The sequence below is a fragment of the Dunckerocampus dactyliophorus genome, chromosome 9 (genome assembly GCF_027744805.1).
Source record: "Dunckerocampus dactyliophorus isolate RoL2022-P2 chromosome 9, RoL_Ddac_1.1, whole genome shotgun sequence".
Classification (NCBI taxonomy): Eukaryota; Metazoa; Chordata; class Actinopteri; order Syngnathiformes; family Syngnathidae; genus Dunckerocampus; species Dunckerocampus dactyliophorus.
Window position 1 is genome coordinate 19,116,703 of NC_072827.1, and position 19,722 is coordinate 19,136,424.

The following is a 19,722-nucleotide window of genomic DNA, read 5'->3' on the forward strand; positions in this document are numbered from 1 at the left end:
GACCCTTTCACATGAGGCTAGTTGCTGAAATGTCATCTGTGGCCAACAGAGAAATTGAAGATCATCACACCATTGAAGGACACCGAGACCGGCGAAGGCCAGGAAGTGGTCCTGAACTGCGAGGTTAACAATGAGGGAGCAAAGGCCAAGTGGCTAAAGAATGAAGAGACTATCTTTGAGAGCAGCAAGTACATGATGGCCCAGCGAGACAACGTCTTCTCGCTGAGGATCAGAGATGCACAGAAAGGCGATCAAGCCAACTATAGCATCAGCCTGTCCAATCAGAGAGGAGAGCAGGCCAAGAGCTCCTGCAGCCTCTCCGTCAAAGGTCAGTAAGCGCCAACTCAGGAGGTCAGCTTTTACTAGACGTCCAGAAACCTGTTTGACATGTTATGTTTGTGTCTTCAGAGGAGAGTTTGAGGATTGTTGTTCCTCTGGAGGACATTGACACCCAGGAGAAAAAGACAGTCAGCTTCTCGTGCAAGGTCAACCGGCCCAACGCCACTCTGAAATGGATCAAGGCCGGCGAGGAGATGGTCTTCAACAAACGCGTCATCTACAAAGTCGACAAAGTCAAGCACACGCTGATCATCAAGGACTGCACGCTGGCCGACGAGGGCGAGTACACCGTTGTTGCCGGTGAAGACAAGTCTACAGCCGAGCTGATCATCAGTGAGGCGCCAACCGACTTCGCCATGCAGCTGAAGGACCAGACTATCACTGAGTTTGAGGATGCAGAGTTCACATGCAAGCTGACAAAGGAGAAGGCTGATGTGAAGTGGTACAGGAACGGCCGTGAAATTCGAGAAGGGCCAAGGTACTTTGTTGGCGTATGAATTTTACATAAACCTTCATTCATCAGAAAATGAGAAGATCAGAGAGTACTAGTTAGAACTCCAGTTAACCAGCCATTATTTTTCAGCCTTATCTGCTCTACGGTAAAGCAACTTTTCAACATGCTAGCTAAGATGCTACCTGTGCAGGATCAATATAACAAACCCGGAACTATGTTAATTATTACGCACGTTGTTGCGTTCAAGATGTAAGACTCAAGACTCAAGACGACACAGAGTCTTACAATTCTTAAATTGTCACTTTGTGAGTTCCCACAGCTCAGAACAGCAAAAAAAAAATTTAAAAACCCTTTTCAAACCTCCAGCTCCCAGTACAGGGAGCCACCTGGTTGCCTCTGTGTTGCTATGTTAACTGCTATGTGAGGCCTGTATCAGTGTACATCCACGTAAGCGGAAGAACGTTTGTTGAAAGCTCAGCGAAACTAATTTTAGGAAAACAGAAGACAATTAAAATCACAATCACTTAAATGGGCAAATATCAAAAACAAGTCATTAGTCCTAGAACAGCATGTGTCATGAATAATTTCATAAAATAAAACACAAAAGCAACAAACTTAGCACTGTTTGAAAGCCAACACTTAGCTCCTCCAACGGTAGAACTCACTGAATAAGCAGCTTTATTAACTGTTATTCAGTAGCAGATATGTACATTTTCACATTAACGGTAACCATCAAAATCTCCTCTTTATCTTGTTACCACAATCATCTATGTAGACCTTGTAGATGCACAGAAAAAGATCATTTTCTAGCAAGCATCTCAAGCCCAGGGTTGAACTAACTAAATAACTTTAATTCGGGGAATACAGTAAGTACACATATTTACAAAAGAGCAGAGTCAGCATTGTGGTCTTTAACTGCTACACTATTGGTGGATGTACATAATGTTGTGTACTTGTTAACATTGTTAAATGATTCAAATAACTTACGGGTATATGTGTATCTATACCCAGATACACATTTGAAAAAGATGGTAAGACCTGCACCTTGCATATCAAAGAGTGCCGACCTGACGACGAGTGTGAGTATGCATGCGGTGTCGACGAGAAGAGATCCAGAGCGAGACTCTTTGTTGAAGGTGAGCTCTTGACAAGAACACTTTTTTTGTTTGGTCTATTGTTGTTTTGTTTGACTCGGTTCTTCGGTTAAATGCCTTTGAGTATTTTGAAAAGCGCTGTATAAGTTCAAAGCATCATCATCATCTTCTGATGAAAATTTCCTCACATATTATCTGGGTCTTGCAGAGACCCCAGTGGAGATCATCAGGCCACCGCAGGATGTGTTCCAACCTCCCGGCTCTGACGTGGTGTTTGAGCTGGAACTCAACAAGGACAGAGTGGAGGTGAAATGGTTACGGAACAACATGACAGTTGTCCAGGGAGACAAATACCAGATGATGAGTGAAGGTAAAGTCCACAGACTGCAGGTCTGTGAGATCCGTCCTCGAGATCAGGGCGAGTACAGAGTCATCGTCAAGGACAAAGACGCCAAGGCCAAGCTGGAGATGGCAGGTAAAAAGCAATAAATCCAGGCTTAAAATAACACCGGCATCTGAAAGCGTTTCTGTATTTCTGATGGATGCTCTTGGTCTTCCACCTGTAGCGGCGCCCCAGATAAAAACCACTGATCAAAATTACGTCACAGACGCTGGGAAGCCTCTTGTCATGGCAGTTCCCTACAGTGCATACCCACAAGCTGAGGCAGACTGGCTGTATGACAATTTAAGTCTTCCCCAGGATAGTGTCTACACGTCCTCCGAATGCTCAGAGTACCGTCTGAAGGACCCTAGAAAATCTGATGAGGGTCGTTACAAGGTCATCATTAGGAACAAGCATGGAGAGGGCGAAGCCTTCATCAACCTGGATGTCATTGGTACATTTTTAAAATTTTGCTCTTTTTACCTTGATTTAATGTTGTTTCAACACATGACAGCTGAACCATAAACATCTGTTGTTCTGGACACCAGATGTTCCAGGACCTGTGAAGAACCTGCAAGTGGTCGACACTGCTGACAGCGAAGTCAGTTTGGCATGGGAGGAACCAGAGAATGATGGAGGAAGCAAAGTCATTAGTTACTTGGTGGAGAGACGAGACGTGAAACGCAAGACCTGGACGCTGGCCACTGACCATGCTGACAGCCCCGAGTACACAGTGACAGGACTCCAGAAGGACTCCATGTACCTGTTCAGAGTCTGTGCTCGAAATCGTGTTGGCAGCGGACCCACTGTAGAGACAGACAAACCTGTCCAGGCGAAAAACAAGTTTGGTATGAAATCTTCGATATCAAGTTTCTTGGAAGGTTGTTTTATCAGATCCTGTCCTTTGACTGGTTCTCTTGTGGTCTTCAGATGTTCCTGACGCTCCTCTTAATGTGATTGTTGGGAACGTCTCCAAGTTTGGTTGTACTGTGTCCTGGGAGCCGCCTGCATCAGATGGCGGTACTCCCATTACCTCTTACATCATTGAGCTACGTGACAGGACGTCCGTAAAGTGGTCACCTGTCCAGGTGACAACCTCTGATGAGCTCAGCGCCATCATTAATGACGTCATTGAGAACAAAGAATACATCTTCAGAGTCAAGGCTCAGAACAAAGCTGGTGTGGGCAAGCCCAGTGCTGCTTCCCAACCTGTGAAGATCATGGATCCCATCGGTGAGTCAGACTGGTTGAACTCAGCATGAACTTAGCATGGACTTAGTATGTGTCATGACATTACATTTGACATGTTCTGTGACTCTCCCCTACAGAGCGTCCCAGCCCCCCCCAGAATCTGGCCTATCAGGACCAGAGCAAGAGCTCTGTGCAACTCAGCTGGGAGACACCTCTGAGGAATGGTGGAAGCATGATCACAGGATACATCATTGAGCGCTGTGAGGATGGAACCGATAAGTGGCTCCGCTGCAATGCCCGCCTCTGCCCTGAACTATTCTACAAGGTATTAAGACATGTCAAAGATTTTAGTTCAAAATAAAAACATGACAAAATTACTTTTTTAATGTTTTTTGTATTCTAATTGTTACATCGATAACATTAGTTTCATGTCAACTTTGTGTTTGCCTTTTCAGGTTTGCGGTCTCAAGTGTGGAACAAATTACAACTATCGAGTGTTTGCAGAAAATGCAGCCGGAATCTCAGATCCATCCAACATCATTGGACCTCTGCTGGCCGATGACCCACACAGTGAGACGGGCAGTGGTTCATCACTGCTAAGCTTTTTCTTTTTTTTCCTTTGTTAAATTTCATTTGGTCATTGTGGCGCCACTTTAGACATTTTTTTAGAATATGGCGACATTTTCTCTCTTTGTTTCCAGCTGGTCCGACTCTTGATCTGAGCGCGTTTAAAGACGGCCTGGAGGTTATCGTCCCGCAGCCGCTCACTATCAAAGTCCCCATCACTGGATATCCCACCCCCGTCGCCAAGTGGACGTTCGGCGAGAAGGAGCTGACTGCCACTGATGATCGGGTCACTCTGACCACGAGGTCCACATTTGCAGAATTAGTTGTCACGCCGAGCGTTCGGCCAGACAAAGGCATCTACACCTTGCAGCTGGAAAATGATATCACGTCTGTCTCTGGCGAAATTGAAGTCAACGTCATTGGTAGGAAAAATGAGATGCTTAGTTTGTCCAATCTGAGCAAGAAGCGTCACTCAAAGGTCATAATATTTATCACCACCCCACTCCAGCCGCGCCCAGTGCACCAAAGGACTTCAAGGTGCAGGAAGTGACCCGCGAGCATGTTCACCTGGCCTGGGAAGCTCCAGAGCATGACGGAGGAAGTCCTCTGACAGGCTACCAGGTTGAAAAACGAGAGGTGTCCCGCAAGACCTGGGTCAAGGTACAACAGTTGGGTTATTTTTGGCAATATCATCTCCTACCCCTGCCCAAATCACCCTTAATCTCTTGCTGTCTGCGGCAGGTGGCGACAAGTATCCAGGATCAGGAGATGACTGTCACTGATGTGGTTGAAGGGAAGGAGTATCTCTTCAAGGTCACAGCCTGTAACAAGTGTGGACCAGGAGAACCTGCATACATTGATGAGCCCATCAATGTATCCTCTCCTGCCAGTGAGTCTAGCAGTAAAACTCATTTGTGACACTGAACTGAAGAACTACAGACTGGAGAATCTATGTGCCTACAGTGCACAGCTAATGCTTTTTTGTCCTTCAGCTGTCCCTGATCCTCCGGAGAACCTGAGGTGGAGAGACAAGTCAGCCAGCAGCATCTTCCTAACCTGGGAGCCTCCCAAGTATGACGGTGGCAGTGGCATTCGTGGCTACAATGTTGACCGTTGCCAGAGAGGAAGTGATAGGTGGGAGCCCTGTGGAGACCTGATCCCTGAGCTGAAGTTCCAAGTGACGGGTCTGACTGAGGGCCAGTGGTACTCGTACAGAGTCCGAGCCTTAAATCGTCTTGGAGCCAGCCGGCCCTGCAAGGCCACAGATGAGATCCAGGCTGTAGATCCCAAAGGTAAAGAGGCACGGATCTCATTGTAGAGATTGAATAATTTGTGATGTCATGCTGGATTAATGTAGTTCTACCTTTAATGTGGTTTTAATGAATTGTTGATCCTTTTCTTGTGTCTGTGTAGAGCCACCAGAGATCCATCTGGACTCCAAGCTGCTTGCTGGTCTGACTGCTAAAGCTGGTAGCAAGATTGAATTGCCCGCCGAGGTGACGGGCAAACCTGAGCCCCGGGTGAAGTGGACCAAGGCTGACCTGGTCCTCAAAGCTGATGATAGAGTCGCCATCAACACCAAACCAGGACACTCCACCGTCACCATCTCCAAGACCAAACGAGATGACAGTTCCACCTACATCATTGAGGCCACAAACAGCTGCGGCCGCGCTACTGCCACTGTTGACGTCAACATTCTTGGTAAGTGTGGTCATCTGGAAACGGCAAAATTATGTACGTGAATGTTGAAAATGTAATATGCCCATTACAACCCCCCCTTGCAGATAAGCCCGGCCCCCCAGCTGCCTTTGACATCTCTGACATTACCAATGAGTCCTGTTTCCTGGCCTGGAACCCACCACGTGATGATGGTGGCTCAAGGATCACCAACTACATAATAGAGCGACGTGCTGCAGACAGTGAGATTTGGCACCGGCTCTCCTCCACTGTCAAACAAACAACCTACAGGGCAGTGGGACTGGTAAAGTTCAAGGAGTACATTTTCAGGGTCTTTGCTGAGAACCAGTTTGGTGTGGGTCTACCAGCGGAACACCCATCCATCATCGCTAGATATCCCTTTGGTAGGTTGTCTGACACATTACGCATTATAGATAGTCTTGACTCTAGTACAGTTTTGGGTTCTGGAGAACCTCCTGTTGCAGACACTGTATCACCAACTTCTATTTTTTCAGATACCCCCGGCGCACCCTACAAGCTGGAACCCTCGGACATTGCCAAGGACTCACTGACTCTGAGCTGGTACGAGCCTGATGAGGATGGAGGAAGCCCAATAACAGGGTACTGGGTGGAGCGATATGAACCTGACCACGACAGGTGGATGCGATGCAATAAGCTGCCGATTAAAGACACCAACTACAGGTTTGTTAGAACAGTGTAGTGTTTTGTGGAATTTCGGTTAAAAACATTTGTTTTCCTTAACAGGGTCAAAGGTCTTCCCACCAGGAAGAAGTACAAGTTCAGAGTCCTCGCTGAAAATCTTGCTGGAACTGGAAAGCCAAGCAAGGAAACAGAACCAATCCTTGTGAAAGATCCAATTGGTAGAAATCCTAAATCCTGATCTAATTATTGCATGTCTCTGCTTGAATCTGTTTCTAAAAAGTTCAGTGTTCTTCTAGATCCCCCATGGCCTCCTGGTAAACCCACAGTGAAAGACGTAGCAAAGACTTCATGCTTCCTGATGTGGACCAAACCAGAGCATGACGGGGGAGCAAAGATTGATGGCTATGTCATTGAGATGCTCAAGAGTGGCACAACAGATTGGATCCGTGTGGCAGAGAATGTCAACATGACCGAGTACTTCTTGAAGGGCCTGATGGAGAAGCAGGAGTACTCGTTCAGGGTGCGTGCAGTCAACGTGGCTGGAGAGAGTGAACCCAGTGAGCCCAGCGATCCTGTTCTCTGCAAGGAGAGACTCAGTAAGACCCACAAATTACTGGACATAGAGTAGACACATTCTAGAAGACAAATTGCTGTGTAATTGTGGAATTTTACCACACACTAAGCTGTTCAATTATTCTAGAAGACATAGGGTGTTAATACTGACACAGCCACATGTAATAGTGATGATGGCAAAACATTATACAATCATTAATCTCACAAAACACTGTTCTCCTTAGACCCCCCTTCAGCACCGCGCTGGCTTGAGGTCATCAGCATTAGCAGGAACAGTGCTGAGTTGAAGTGGACGCTTCCCGAGCGCGATGGAGGCTCGCCCATCACCAACTATGTGGTGGAGAAACGGGACGTCAGACGTAAAGGCTGGCAGGCTGTGGACACCACTGTCAAGGAGCTGAAGTACACCGTGACCCCACTCAATGAAGGCTCTCTATACGTGTTCCGTGTCGCAGCTGAGAACGCCGTTGGCGTCGGCCCATTCTGCGAGTTAGAGGACTCTGTGCTGGCCAAGGACACTTTCAGTGAGTTAACAGGTTCAAGTTCAGCCAAATGTTCAATCATTCTTGAGTTTGTTGGCTATACATGAAAGGACTTATCTGTTTGATTTAGCCACTCCCGGGCCACCATACGCCCTCGCTGTTAATGCAGTGACTAAAAGATACGTGGACCTGCAGTGGGAGGCACCTAAAAACGATGGTGGCCGACCAATCCTTCGGTAGGTCACATGACTAGTTTTTGGATGGTTCCTGTCCTAGTTGTAAACAGGGTTAAAACACAGATTAAAACACCTGATTTGTTCAAACTAAGTTCTTCAGAGATGATTTACAATGATATGATGAAGGTATACTTACCTCTCTGGGACAATGCAGGTATTCTATTGAGAAGAAGGAGAAGCTTGGAACTCGCTGGGTAAAGTGTGGAAAGACTTCCGGGCCCGACTGCAAGTACAGAGTCACTGACATCATAGAGGGAACTGAGGTTCAGTTCCAAGTCCGGGCGGAGAACGAGGCTGGAGTCGGACATCCCAGCGAACCCACCGAGATCCTAACTATTGAAGACCCAACAGGCTAGTCAGCTGAACCACAAATCCACATTCTCGTTTTTGTTTTCCACTGATGAGGTTTTATGTAGCTGAAAAAATCACTTCTTGTCTCTGTAGGTGTCCCATCTCCTCCCATCGAGCTGCATGTGACTGCCGCCAGCAGGGACTTCCTGTCCATCAGCTGGAAGCCTCCACAGAGGGACGGTGGCTCCCCCATCAGTGGCTACCACATTGAGATGTGTGAGGCCGGAACAGAGAAATGGATGAGGGTCAACTCTCGTCCCGTGAAGGAGCTGAAATACACTGTGGAAGATGGAATCGTTCCTGAGAAGGAATATATTATGCGAGTGAGAGCAATAAACGCTGTGGGAGTCAGCGAGCCCTCCGAAATCTCTGAAAACGTTTTTGCCAAAGACTCAGACTGTAAGGACTCGATTTCAGCGTGTCGTCAGTAGGATTTAGTTTATTTTACATTTGCTGCTTTCTTTATTACCAGGCAACCCCACGATAGACTTCCAGACTCTTGACCTGGTTGTCGTGGAGACAGAGAAGCTGCACATTCCAGTTCCTTTCAAAGCCGTCCCCTCGCCCAAAATCACTTGGCACAAAGATGGGAAAGAGCTTAAGGCCGACGATCGTCTCGGCCTGAGGTTGGTGCCAAATTGTGCTCATGTCTCTCCTAAACCTGCTTGAGTGACTGCTGGCTGATGGAATTGCTGGTTTGTGCTCGTTAGGAGAGAGTATACATCCTGTCACCTAGAAGTCGATAGCAGTCTTCATTCTGATGCAGGCCAATACAAAGTGACACTGGAGAATAAACTAGGGTCTGCCAGCGCCACCATCAACGTCAAAGTCATTGGTACTCAACTGAACCACGTTTGCTGTGTTAATGCTCATTTGTGTAATGTTTCTAACCAGTGTTCAAACTAATCATCAATCATCAGGTCTTCCGGGCCCATGTAAGGAAATCATGGCCTCAGAGATTACCAAAAACTCCTGCAAGATCTCCTGGGATCCTCCTGACTATGATGGTGGAAGCCCAATTCTTCACTACGTCCTGCAGGTCAGTACCATTGTGGGTTTTTATTGTGATGTTTTTTTTCACTCCTGAAGGCCCAACAGAATGATGACATCCAGACTTATACTAGTACATGCACAGTTTGTAATAAATCAACAGAACAAAAACTATTTAGATCAATTGCCACAATTAAGTAGCTTAAATAGCACATCTAATATTATCAACATCTATTGAAAGTTTGAACATTTTGAAAAGATATAGAATTTACAATGGCAGTTGAATAATTTTGAGTGCAACTGTATGTTAAGTTTCTAACTGGAAGGTGCAAGTCAGAGTTTGCTTGCTCTTTATCAGTCTGGAGGTGTGTTAGGGTAGGAACCTCTGCTACATGCTACAAGCCTGAGATGTTGCAAAAACAATGCTGCTGATGTTTCTCTGACTGACTGTGCTATGGCAGCGGCGTGAGGCTGGCAGGAGGACATATGTCAACATGATGTCCGGAGAGAACAAGGTGAGCTGGATTGTCAAAGACCTCATCCCCAATGGAGAGTACTACTTCAGAGTCCAGGCCATAAACAAGATTGGAGGAGGAGAGTTTATTGAGCTACGCAACCCCGTAATTGCTGAAGACCAGAAACGTAAGAACAAGCAGACGTCTTTGTTTACAGTTTGGCCATAACTTGATGCCGAAGCTGGACATTGTGTTGTGTCTTGTCACAATGTAACTGTGTCTCATCTCGCATCAGATCCACCTGACCCACCTGTGGATGTGGAGACCCACAATCCCACATCAGGCACTATCACGCTGACATGGAAGCCTCCAATGTACGACGGAGGTTCCAAGATTATGGGCTACATCCTGGAGCGACAACAGAAGGGTGAGGACAAGTGGGAGAGGTGCAATGACTTCCTGGTTCCGGTGCTTTCCTACACCGTCCGAGGACTAACAGAGGGCAAGAGCTACGCCTTCAGAGTCAAAGCCGAAAATGCTGCCGGGGTTAGCGAGCCATCACGCAGCACCCTGTTTGTCAAGGCCTCAGATGCTGTTGGTGAGGATGAACTGTTGGGAGCACAATGTGCACAATGTCATCTTATGTTTTTCGGCTGTAATGTCCTGGAGCTGCCATTATCTCAGAATTATTTTGTCTTTATTTTGTCATCAGATCCTCCCAAAGTCTTCCTCAGTGGGAGTCTGCAATCTGGCCTGAGCGTGAAGCGAGGCTGTGAGATCTGCCTGGACGCCAACATTTCCGGCTCACCATACCCTCAGATCACCTGGTACTGGAACAACCAGGTGATCCGACCCGAGCCACTCCGCAAGAGGACAGAGAAACCACTGAAGAAAAAGGTGGAGAAGAAGAAAGAGATAAAGAAGGAGGAAAGTGAAGGAGAAAAGAAAGAGGAGCAGAAGGAGGAAGCAGTAAAAGACACAGAGGAGAAAGGAGAAGAGAAAAAGGAGGAGGTTACCGAGCCTGAGGTGGAAGAGTCAGACTACCCAACTCTTGGCGAGCGTCTATCCATCAACAACAGCAGGAGGGGTGTATCTTCTGTAGTTGTCAGAGACTCCATCCGTGCTGACCACGGCATCTACATGGTGAAGGTAGAGAATGACCACGGCATTGCTTCAGCCACCTGTGAGGTCAACATCCTTGGTGAGAACTCCAGTCTTTCTGCTTCATTTCTATCTAACATTGTGTTTCTTCTCTGGTCACATGCTTGTCCTTGCCTTGAGGACTGTGCAGACCTCATTTATGACGAACTGTCACTCTTTTCTTTGCAAATCAAACTGAATCTGACCAGTATGGCAGCAAATATGTTTTTGAGAAATCAGTCAAAGAAAAAAACAATCTTCAGGATCTAAAAGTGTTGCTTTGTTGTTAGACACCCCTGGACCTCCACTCAACTTCCAGTTTGAAGAGGTGAGGAAGAATTCAGTCATCTGCAAGTGGGATCCCCCTCTGGATGATGGCGGCAGTGAGATCCTCAACTACACACTGGAGAAGAAAGACAACTCCAAGTTAGAGCTTGGATACAGTTGTGTCACCTCAACACTGAGAGGATGTCGCTATCTTGTGCCCAAACTCATTGAGAAGAAAGAGTACATTTTCAGAGTTGTAGCTGAGAACAAATATGGAGCTGGTCCACCCTGTATCTCCAAACCTCTTGTTGCTAAGAATCCCTTTGGTATGTTGCGTATGAAAAATTATCCTCAATAAATTGCCGGCTTCACATGCACTACAATACTAAGATAAGCAATCAAATCCCGACATCCTTCTCAGAACTACCCGAGGCTCCTGAAAAGCCACAAATCGATGACATCACAGCCAACAGTATGCTGGTCACCTGGAACGAGCCAAATGACAACGGCAGCCCCATTCTGGGATACTGGGTGGAGCGGCGTGAGATCAACAGCTCTCATTGGACTCGCGTCAACAGGTGGAGAAATGTGACAAAGGTTCCCGCTGACATTCTTCAGCATTTGGTGTGATAACCTTTTATTTGTTTACATCTACAGAAACATCGTCTCTGCCACCGAGCTGAATGTTGAAGGACTCATTGAGGGCCTGACTTATATCTTCAGAGTGGCAGCCGAAAACCAGGCAGGGCCCGGAAAGTTCAGTGTCCCTTCAGATCCTAAGACAGCCCAAGCCCCAATTTGTACGTAAATTCTGTTCAGCATTACACACAAATAGTAGCGATAGTAGAGTAGCGATGGACATTTTTTATTTTTTTTCTGTTTGTTTGTGCAGTACCTCCTGGACCACCAGTTCCACGAGTGACTGCAACAACGGACCACTCTATTGACGTTGAATGGGATGCGCCCACTAACAATGGAGGAGGAGAGATCCTGGGATATCACGTGGATAAGGTCAGATAATGAGTGCTATTAATCTGTAAATGTGAAACACGGATCCCTCAGACAGCTGTACGTCTTCACTGGTGTTCCTCAGGCTATCGCTGGTACCAAAGATTGGTCCAGGTCTACAGAACGTCCATGGAAGAGTCGAGCATTTACTGTATATGGAGTCCGTGAGGGAGCCAAGTACCTAGTCAGGGTCATTGCCTGCAATGCTGCTGGAGAGGGAACACCGGGTTTCACAGAGTCTGTGTTCGTAAGGAATCCGGCAGGTCAGCCAGAGATAATAAAATAGAAATATTTGACAGTGTTAAATATTATGATTAAATTCTTGCTGGTTGCCTTTTGCAGAGATGCCTGTGGTCGAGCTGGACATTTCAGTCAAGAATGGTGTAGTCATCAGAGCTGGTGAGATGCTTCGTGTTCCAGCCACAGTCACCGGTAAACCCTACCCATCTATCACCTGGACAGTGGATGACGCCAAACCTGACAAAGACCGTGTGGAGATTCTCACAGAAGGCAATGACAGCATTGTTTCAGTAAAAAATGCACAGAGGAAAGACTGTGGCAAATACCAGATCTCTGCATGTAACCCAAGTGGCACCAAGTCTGCCTCCACTCGGGTGGAGGTCATGGGTAAGTGGAAGTCCAAAGTAGTTTTTGGCCAGAAGAGGCAGATAGATGTAAATCTTTTTTGTGGGCAGATGTTCCTGGACCCGTCACAGACCTGAAGCCAGTGGTTGTAACCCGTAAGATGATATTCCTGAACTGGGATGACCCAGAGGACGATGGTGGAAGTGACCTGACTGGCTTCATTGTGGAGCGCAGAGATGCCAAAATGCACACATGGAGGCAGCCTGTTGAAACTGCCTCCTCTAAGTGTGAATGTGTCGGCATCATGGAGGGACAGGATTATATGTTCCGTGTCATTGCCAAGAACAAGTATGGTATGGGCCCACCGGTTGAGCTGGGACCCATCAAGGCTGTGGACCCACAAGGTGGGTCCAAAGATCCCTCAATTGTGATTGGTGTATCCATCTATTGGTGTATACTGTATGTAAATAATTTTAAACTGTCATTTTGCTGCTTCCGCAGGACCACCATCATCCCCTGAGAAGTTCCACTACACAGAGCGCACAAAGAATTCTATCACCCTGGCCTGGAGGCCTCCTCGCAATGATGGAGGCAGTCCTGTCATCGGGTATTTTGTGGAGAAGAAGCGGCAAGATCAGCAAGCCTTTGAGCCCTGTAACGCAGAGATCTGTCCCAATATGACCATGACTGTGGAGGGCTTGGATGAGGCCTGGATGTACGAGTTCAGGATTAAGTGTGCAAACTTGATTGGAGAAAGTGAGCCATCTATTCCACTGACCGTGGTCATCCAAGATGATGAAGGTACGCTGAGTACTTTTATGCAATATTGAATGTCCAACATGCTTTTATCCTTGTAGGAAGGATTGTATGCATTCATGTGATTCATGTCCTTCCCAGTGGCTCCTGAGATACACATGCTGAAGATATTCAAAGGCGACTGCATCACTGTGAAAAAGGGCGAACCCATCGAGATCCCCACTGAAGTCCTGGGCCTTCCCATACCCAAAGTGGAGTGGTCCAAAGATGACGTAGTGATTGAGAAGCCGACAGAAAATCTGCTGATGGACACTGAGGTGACCGGCAGGATGAACTGCAAGTCAACGCTGTCTATCCCTGCAGCCAACAGGAGGGATCGTGGCTGCTACACCATATGTGCCTCCAACAACATGGGCTCAGCCAAGCACACTGTCTCCGTCATGGTGCTAGGCAAGTGAAATCCTACACTGATGCTGCTAAGTTGAGAGCTATGAATCTAAATATTAACCCTGCTATTACCAGCCCCTCTTCTAACGTAGGTAGCTCAGGCCAATTACATCAAATCTTAATCAGGACTGACACATTGAATTGACAATTAAATTGTGAAAACACATATTCTGGTTGGTGGGTGGACTTTTGTCATAAAAGCAAAGAACGACTGTTTAACGGCTCAACAGATAATGTGGGCTGTGCATCAACTATACCTTCAAACTAGTTATTTTGAAGGTACAAAAAAATACAGTCATAGTCAGTTATAGTTATATAATATAGCCATCCATCCTTATCCGGATCCGGGTCGCAGGACAGCAGTCTCAGTAGGCAAGCCCAGACTTCACGGTCCCCGGCCACTTCCTCCAGCTCCACCAGGACGACACCAAGGCGTTCCCAGGCCAGCTGTGAGACATAATCCCTCCAGCGTGTCCTAGGTGTCCTTCTCCCAGCTGGGCATGCCCGGAACACCTCACCAGGGAGGCGTCCAAGAGGCATCCCGACTAGATGCCTGAGCCACATCAACTGGCTCCTCTCGACGTGAAGGAGCAGCGGCTCTACTTTGAGCTTCTCCCAGATGACTGAGCTTCTCCAGTCACCTTACGGAGGAAACTCATTTCAGCTGCTTGTATCCGCAATCTCTTCTTTTGGTTCTTTTGGTCACAACCCAAAGCTCATGACCAAAGGTGAGGGTGGGGACATAGACCAACCGGTAATTGAGAGCTTTGCCTTCCGGCTCAGCTCTCTCTTCACCACATTGACTGCATTACTGCAGACGCTGCGCCGATCCACACATTGACCTCACGTAGCCGAGTAGTAGTAGTAGCCGAGGTTTGACTAACGGTCGTACCCTTCTCTCCAGCACCCTGTAATAGAGTTTTCCAAGGAGGCTGTGGAGTGTGATCCCGCTATAGTTGGAACACATCCTCCGGTCATCCTTCTTGAAAAGGGGGACCACCACCCCGGTCTGCAATCCAGAGGTACTGTTCCTGACTTCCACGCAATGTTGGAGAGACGTGTCAGTCAAGACAGTCCTTCAACATCCACAGCCTTGAGGATTTCAAGGCAAAACTCATCCACCCCCAGAGCTATGACACTTGGGAACGTTTTGACTACCCCAGATACCTCAGCCTAGGTCATGGAACTGTCCGCATTCGTGTCGTCAGACTCTGCTTCCTCTATGGAAGTTATATCAGTGGGATTGAGAAGGGCCTCAAAGTATTCCTTCCAACGTCCGACTATATCCTCAGTCGAGGTCAGCAGGCCCCCGTCCCCACTGTAAACAGTTTGGACCAAGCACTGCTTCCCCTTTCTGAGTTTTTGCCTCGACCACCGCCGAAGCCACTTGGCGCTCGGCCTGACAGTACCTATCAGCTGCTTTTGGAGTTCCACAAGCCATCCATGCCCGATTAGACTCCTTCTTGACGGAAGCCCTGACCTCTGGTGTCCACCATCGGGTTCGGGGCTTGCCGCCATGACTGGCACCGACCACCATGCAGCTGCAGCTCTGATCAGCTGCCTTAGCAATGGAGGCACAGAATAGAGCCCATTTGGACTCAATATCCTCATCCTCCCCTGGGATGCAGGCAAAGCTCTGCCGTAGGTGAGAGTTGAAGACTCGACGAACAGGAGATTCTGCCAAATATTCCCAGCACACACTCAGTACACGTTTGGGTCTCCCAGGTCTGTCCAGCATCCTCCCCCACCATCGAATCCAACTCCAGGTGGTGATCAGTTGACAGCTCAGCCCCTCTCTTCACCCGCATGTCCAGAACACACAGGTATGATGGTAAGACTACAATGTCAATCATAGACCTGCGGCTTAGGGTGTCCTGGTGCCAAGTGCACTTGTGGACATTCTTATGTTCGAACATGGTGTTTGTTATGGACAAACTGTGGTTCGCACAGAAGTCCAACATCACAACGCATGGGTTGAGAATGGGGAGGCCATTCCTCCCAATCGTGCCCCTCCAGGTCACACTGTCATTGCCCACATGGGCATTGAAGTCTCCCAGGAGAACGACGGAGTCACCAGTTGGGGTGCTCTATAGCACCCCTCTGATGAACTTCAAGAAGGCTGGGTACTCTGAACTGCCGTTTGGCGCGTACGCACAAATGATAGGCAGGACCCTTTCCCCAACCCGAAGGCGTAGGGAAATGACCGGCGATGACGCTAACAAAGACGCACCGAACCGGGGGGCTATTAATAAGCCCAGACAAGCTCGCTGCTACTCCCCTGCAGCAACTCCAGAGTAGAACAAGGTTCAGCCCCTCTCGAGGAGTTTGGTTCCAGAACTCAAACTGTGGGTCGAGGTGAGTCCGATTATATCTCGTCGGAATGTCTCAACCTCTAGCAAGTTTGGGTTCCTTCTCCACCAGAGAAGTGACATTCCATGTCCCAAGAACCAGATTTGGCCGCTGAAGACCAGGTCGCCCAGGCGCCTGCCCTCGACCGCCACCCAAAACACATTGCAACGGACCCTTATACTCGCCCACGCAGGTGGTGGGTCTACGGGGGGGGAGGGGAATCCCGTGTGGCTTCTTCGGGCTGGGCTCGGGCACCTCACCCACGTCCGAGTGAGGTGCGGTCCCTCCTCTTGCTTTTACTCATAAGGTCTTCTGAATCACTCTTGGTCTGGTCTGTCACCTAGGACGTGTTTGCCTTGGGAGACCCTACCACGTGCATATAGCCGCAGACAACATAGCTCCGAGGATCACTCGGGCACTCAAACCCATCCACCACGATAAGGTGGTGATTCACGGAGGAGAATATAGTATATAATAATATAATATAAATAATGTAAATCCATTCCAGACACTGCACAACAAACATATAAAAAATGATTAGAGTTTTACAAGCAGTTTTACATGCAGAAAACAAAGTGAAATACTGTACATACACATGATGAATGAAATGGAGCACTTTTACCTTTATTGAAGACTCGGCAAAGAGTGGAGGAAGAGAGGGATGGGGCGAAAGTGCCATGTAGATGCTCTTTAACTCTAGTCCGTTACAAGCTTAAGTTTCACACCTTTTTTACAAATTTCTTTCCGTTTTGGTGGGTTATTTTGCAACCGCAATTCCTGAAAGCCTCATCAGTGCAGTGCTCTCAGTGCTTAAAAAGAAGAAAGGAGATAGAAACTGAGTTGTTCATTGTTCTGTGTGTATTCTATGAACACATAAACACATATTAAAGATGATTAAAGGATTCCCTGGCCGGAATCTTGTCTATGGTGTCCCAACTCTTGAAGAACCAGTGTCCAATCTTCACAGAGGTCATTGACGTCTGTATGCTTTGTTTGGTCAGTGTTTGGCCATAATATAACCAAGACACTGTAACAAAACGGAGACGTATTTTTGGCAACAATTTTTGTTGAAAAATGGGGCGTATGAAAACAGGTTCTGCTGTATAGGCAAACATTTAAAAAGCCTTATTTTTCCGTGTATTAAAACTCTTATTTGTCGGTATCAGTAGCACATGGACAGACTGTTGACTCTTGGGGAGAAAAATTCAGCTTGTTACCATTCAAAAGACCCCAAAGCCATGCCTCTATAATTCATGGACATCTTTACATTTACTTTAAGTATGACTTGTTTAGCCGTTTTAGCCATAAACTGTATGTAATGTCAGACAAATTCTTTTTTCTCCACTCAGACCGGCCCCTTCCTCCTAGGAATGTGACAGTGTCGGACATCAAGGCAGAGTCCTGCTACCTTCAGTGGGACGCGCCCTTAGATAATGGTGGCAGCGAGCTGACTAACTATATTGTTGAGAAGAGGGACATGACACCAGAGGAGCCAGAGGAGGAGGGACAGGAAGTGGAGCCCCAGTGGGTGGAGGTTACCAACAGCATCATTGACAGGAAATATCGGGTAGGTGCTGTTACGGCCTATAGTATAATTTATTTCAAACATGCATACAGTTTACATTTAAATGTTTCATGTTACAATTCACAATTCCACATGTCCGAAAAGGAGTAGGAAGTAGCAAAGCTTATCCTACCCCCTCTCCGTTTCACATCAATTGCTGATACATTTGTTCACTTCCTGTATTCAATATGCACTAATTCACTATTTACATTATTGTTCCATACAATAAAAACAGTTGTTTGTATAAAAGAAAAAAAAAAGGTTTCCCTTTTCCCTTGTTGGATCTATACCATTCTCCAAACCAATCGTTTGTGGTCTGTATAGCTAAAGTTTTCCACTTCCAGGTCTTCCTGCCCTCCTGTCTTACGTGTTGTACTGTGATTGTCATTGAATGTAGATATATGGGTTCCTAATTCCAGTACTTTTTGTTGAGCAGGCCCTTACAACATGGTAATGATCAAATGTTATTGAATGTCATCTTCCAACTGCATCATTCTTTCTTTGTAGGTTGTATCTAGGGATGTCCGATGACATCGGCCCACCGATATTATCGACCTGATATTGATATCGGTATCCGGTTTTTCCTATAATGAAAACCGGTAATAAAAAACTGCTGTGTATATAGGCCTATGATCTCCCGTACTCCGTGATCAAGGCATCCAGTGGCGCAAATATGTGGAAATACTTTGTCATGTCCTGTGTTATTCCACGCAGTCGGAACTGGCCTTGATATGTTGATACCAAGGGTGTGCGTGTGCCACAGTTAGCACCGACGTGGCATGCACTCTTATTGTCAGAATTATCATCCAGCAGTACATTAATATCATCCTGTAGTACCTTGACATTGTATAGTGCTCTATTTTCCTCCATAGGGATTTTAAGCTCCTTAAGAACAGTGAACAAGGCAGCATTATCATATTGTAGTACCTTCATATCATCTTGTAGTGCCTTGGTATCCTTGCGCAGTGCTCTATTTTCCTCCTTTAGGTTTATGACTTCATTATGGATCTCTGAGAATCTCTTCTTGAGGCTGTTCTGTGATTATACATTTCCAATCTGTGTTAGCAGGCCTCTTATATCTTGTTTTATTTGTGCTCAGTTTCCTGCTGTTGCTCTTTCATCTCTTCCTTCAAGGCGCAAAATAACATCCAAGCTTTCTCTGTATCATCTACATGTTCACATAATACTGGACCCAGATTTATATTCTTTGAGACGCCATCTTATATCAAATCCTCCTCATCCAACAGCCAGAATGGCCCTGTGTCTGATTGTGGACCTGTATTTCCAGGACCAGTATCATTTTGCTTTTTGTTTGCCATTGTTGCTAGACAACCGCTATGAACTTCAGATTGGCTTGCTAGCAGCTGTTAGCACTTGTAACTTGTTTCTTTCAAATAATCTGTACCACTCGCCTGTCTGAGTTCAAATTGAGGGTGTCAGCAAGATGTTCTGATCTTGTGTTCCCAAAGTGTAGTCATGAAAGCACCAAAATAGTTGAAAACTCTAGTATTGACAGCAGACCTTTTGCCATGTGCATCCTTTCCAGTCAAAAAAAATGCGGGTTATAGTGTGGCTTCTTATAAAGACTATCCTCCTCTTGCTGTTGTAGGTGTGGAACCTGGAAACCAACAAATCCTACCTATTCCGCGTAAGAGCTGAGAACCGCTATGGCAAATCTGACCCCTGCACAACGGAGGAAGTTCAGATCACAGACCCCTTCGGCCTTCCAGGCCCACCAGAGAAACCGGCCATCACTGAGTATTCAAAGAACTCCATGACCCTGACCTGGGAGCCACCACGAGACAATGGCGGCTCCATGATCATCGGCTACTGGCTGGAGAAGAGGGAAAGAGGCTCAGCCTATTGGGCCAGAGTCAATAAGATGCCGGTCACCAAAAGGGGAATGAAAGGCTGGGAGTACCAGGTTTGTGTTGCTCTCTGTTCTTAGATCATACAGCATCATCTTCCAGGTCAACCCTAGCAGAATTGTGCTTTGTGGAGAAGTAACAGTGCCTTCATCAAAGATGGTAATGATTGTGAAACAGGAAAAAGTTTATTGTTCGATAACAGAGTCTGTCAGGGCCATGCTTGATAGAGGGGATTGTCCACTGTAATCTGTTCTGCTCATCACTACACCACAATTGTTTCTTTT

General features: G+C 46.9%; 1 protein-coding gene across 1 annotated transcript in view; it reads left to right on the forward strand.

Moving 5' to 3' along the window:
* Positions 1 to 19,722, forward strand: part of ttn.2 (titin, tandem duplicate 2) — a 195,375-nt gene that overhangs the window by 103,818 nt on the left and 71,835 nt on the right. Inside the window, exons 126-164 of the mRNA XM_054786449.1 lie at positions 50 to 328; positions 409 to 817; positions 1,805 to 1,929; positions 2,096 to 2,362; positions 2,454 to 2,723; positions 2,818 to 3,117; positions 3,200 to 3,502; positions 3,598 to 3,785; positions 3,916 to 4,030; positions 4,162 to 4,449; positions 4,536 to 4,687; positions 4,769 to 4,916; positions 5,020 to 5,319; positions 5,441 to 5,728; positions 5,812 to 6,108; positions 6,220 to 6,406; positions 6,470 to 6,585; positions 6,664 to 6,963; positions 7,165 to 7,464; positions 7,553 to 7,658; positions 7,813 to 8,009; positions 8,103 to 8,408; positions 8,482 to 8,635; positions 8,720 to 8,844; positions 8,930 to 9,048; positions 9,461 to 9,641; positions 9,750 to 10,052; positions 10,167 to 10,655; positions 10,885 to 11,187; positions 11,283 to 11,439; positions 11,519 to 11,661; positions 11,754 to 11,872; positions 11,955 to 12,132; positions 12,212 to 12,496; positions 12,565 to 12,858; positions 12,956 to 13,255; positions 13,352 to 13,660; positions 17,356 to 17,573; positions 19,180 to 19,494. Of these exons, the coding sequence (XP_054642424.1) occupies positions 50 to 328; positions 409 to 817; positions 1,805 to 1,929; positions 2,096 to 2,362; positions 2,454 to 2,723; positions 2,818 to 3,117; positions 3,200 to 3,502; positions 3,598 to 3,785; positions 3,916 to 4,030; positions 4,162 to 4,449; positions 4,536 to 4,687; positions 4,769 to 4,916; positions 5,020 to 5,319; positions 5,441 to 5,728; positions 5,812 to 6,108; positions 6,220 to 6,406; positions 6,470 to 6,585; positions 6,664 to 6,963; positions 7,165 to 7,464; positions 7,553 to 7,658; positions 7,813 to 8,009; positions 8,103 to 8,408; positions 8,482 to 8,635; positions 8,720 to 8,844; positions 8,930 to 9,048; positions 9,461 to 9,641; positions 9,750 to 10,052; positions 10,167 to 10,655; positions 10,885 to 11,187; positions 11,283 to 11,439; positions 11,519 to 11,661; positions 11,754 to 11,872; positions 11,955 to 12,132; positions 12,212 to 12,496; positions 12,565 to 12,858; positions 12,956 to 13,255; positions 13,352 to 13,660; positions 17,356 to 17,573; positions 19,180 to 19,494 (9,233 nt within the window). The remainder of the gene's footprint in view (positions 1 to 49; positions 329 to 408; positions 818 to 1,804; positions 1,930 to 2,095; positions 2,363 to 2,453; positions 2,724 to 2,817; positions 3,118 to 3,199; positions 3,503 to 3,597; positions 3,786 to 3,915; positions 4,031 to 4,161; positions 4,450 to 4,535; positions 4,688 to 4,768; positions 4,917 to 5,019; positions 5,320 to 5,440; positions 5,729 to 5,811; positions 6,109 to 6,219; positions 6,407 to 6,469; positions 6,586 to 6,663; positions 6,964 to 7,164; positions 7,465 to 7,552; positions 7,659 to 7,812; positions 8,010 to 8,102; positions 8,409 to 8,481; positions 8,636 to 8,719; positions 8,845 to 8,929; positions 9,049 to 9,460; positions 9,642 to 9,749; positions 10,053 to 10,166; positions 10,656 to 10,884; positions 11,188 to 11,282; positions 11,440 to 11,518; positions 11,662 to 11,753; positions 11,873 to 11,954; positions 12,133 to 12,211; positions 12,497 to 12,564; positions 12,859 to 12,955; positions 13,256 to 13,351; positions 13,661 to 17,355; positions 17,574 to 19,179; positions 19,495 to 19,722) is intronic.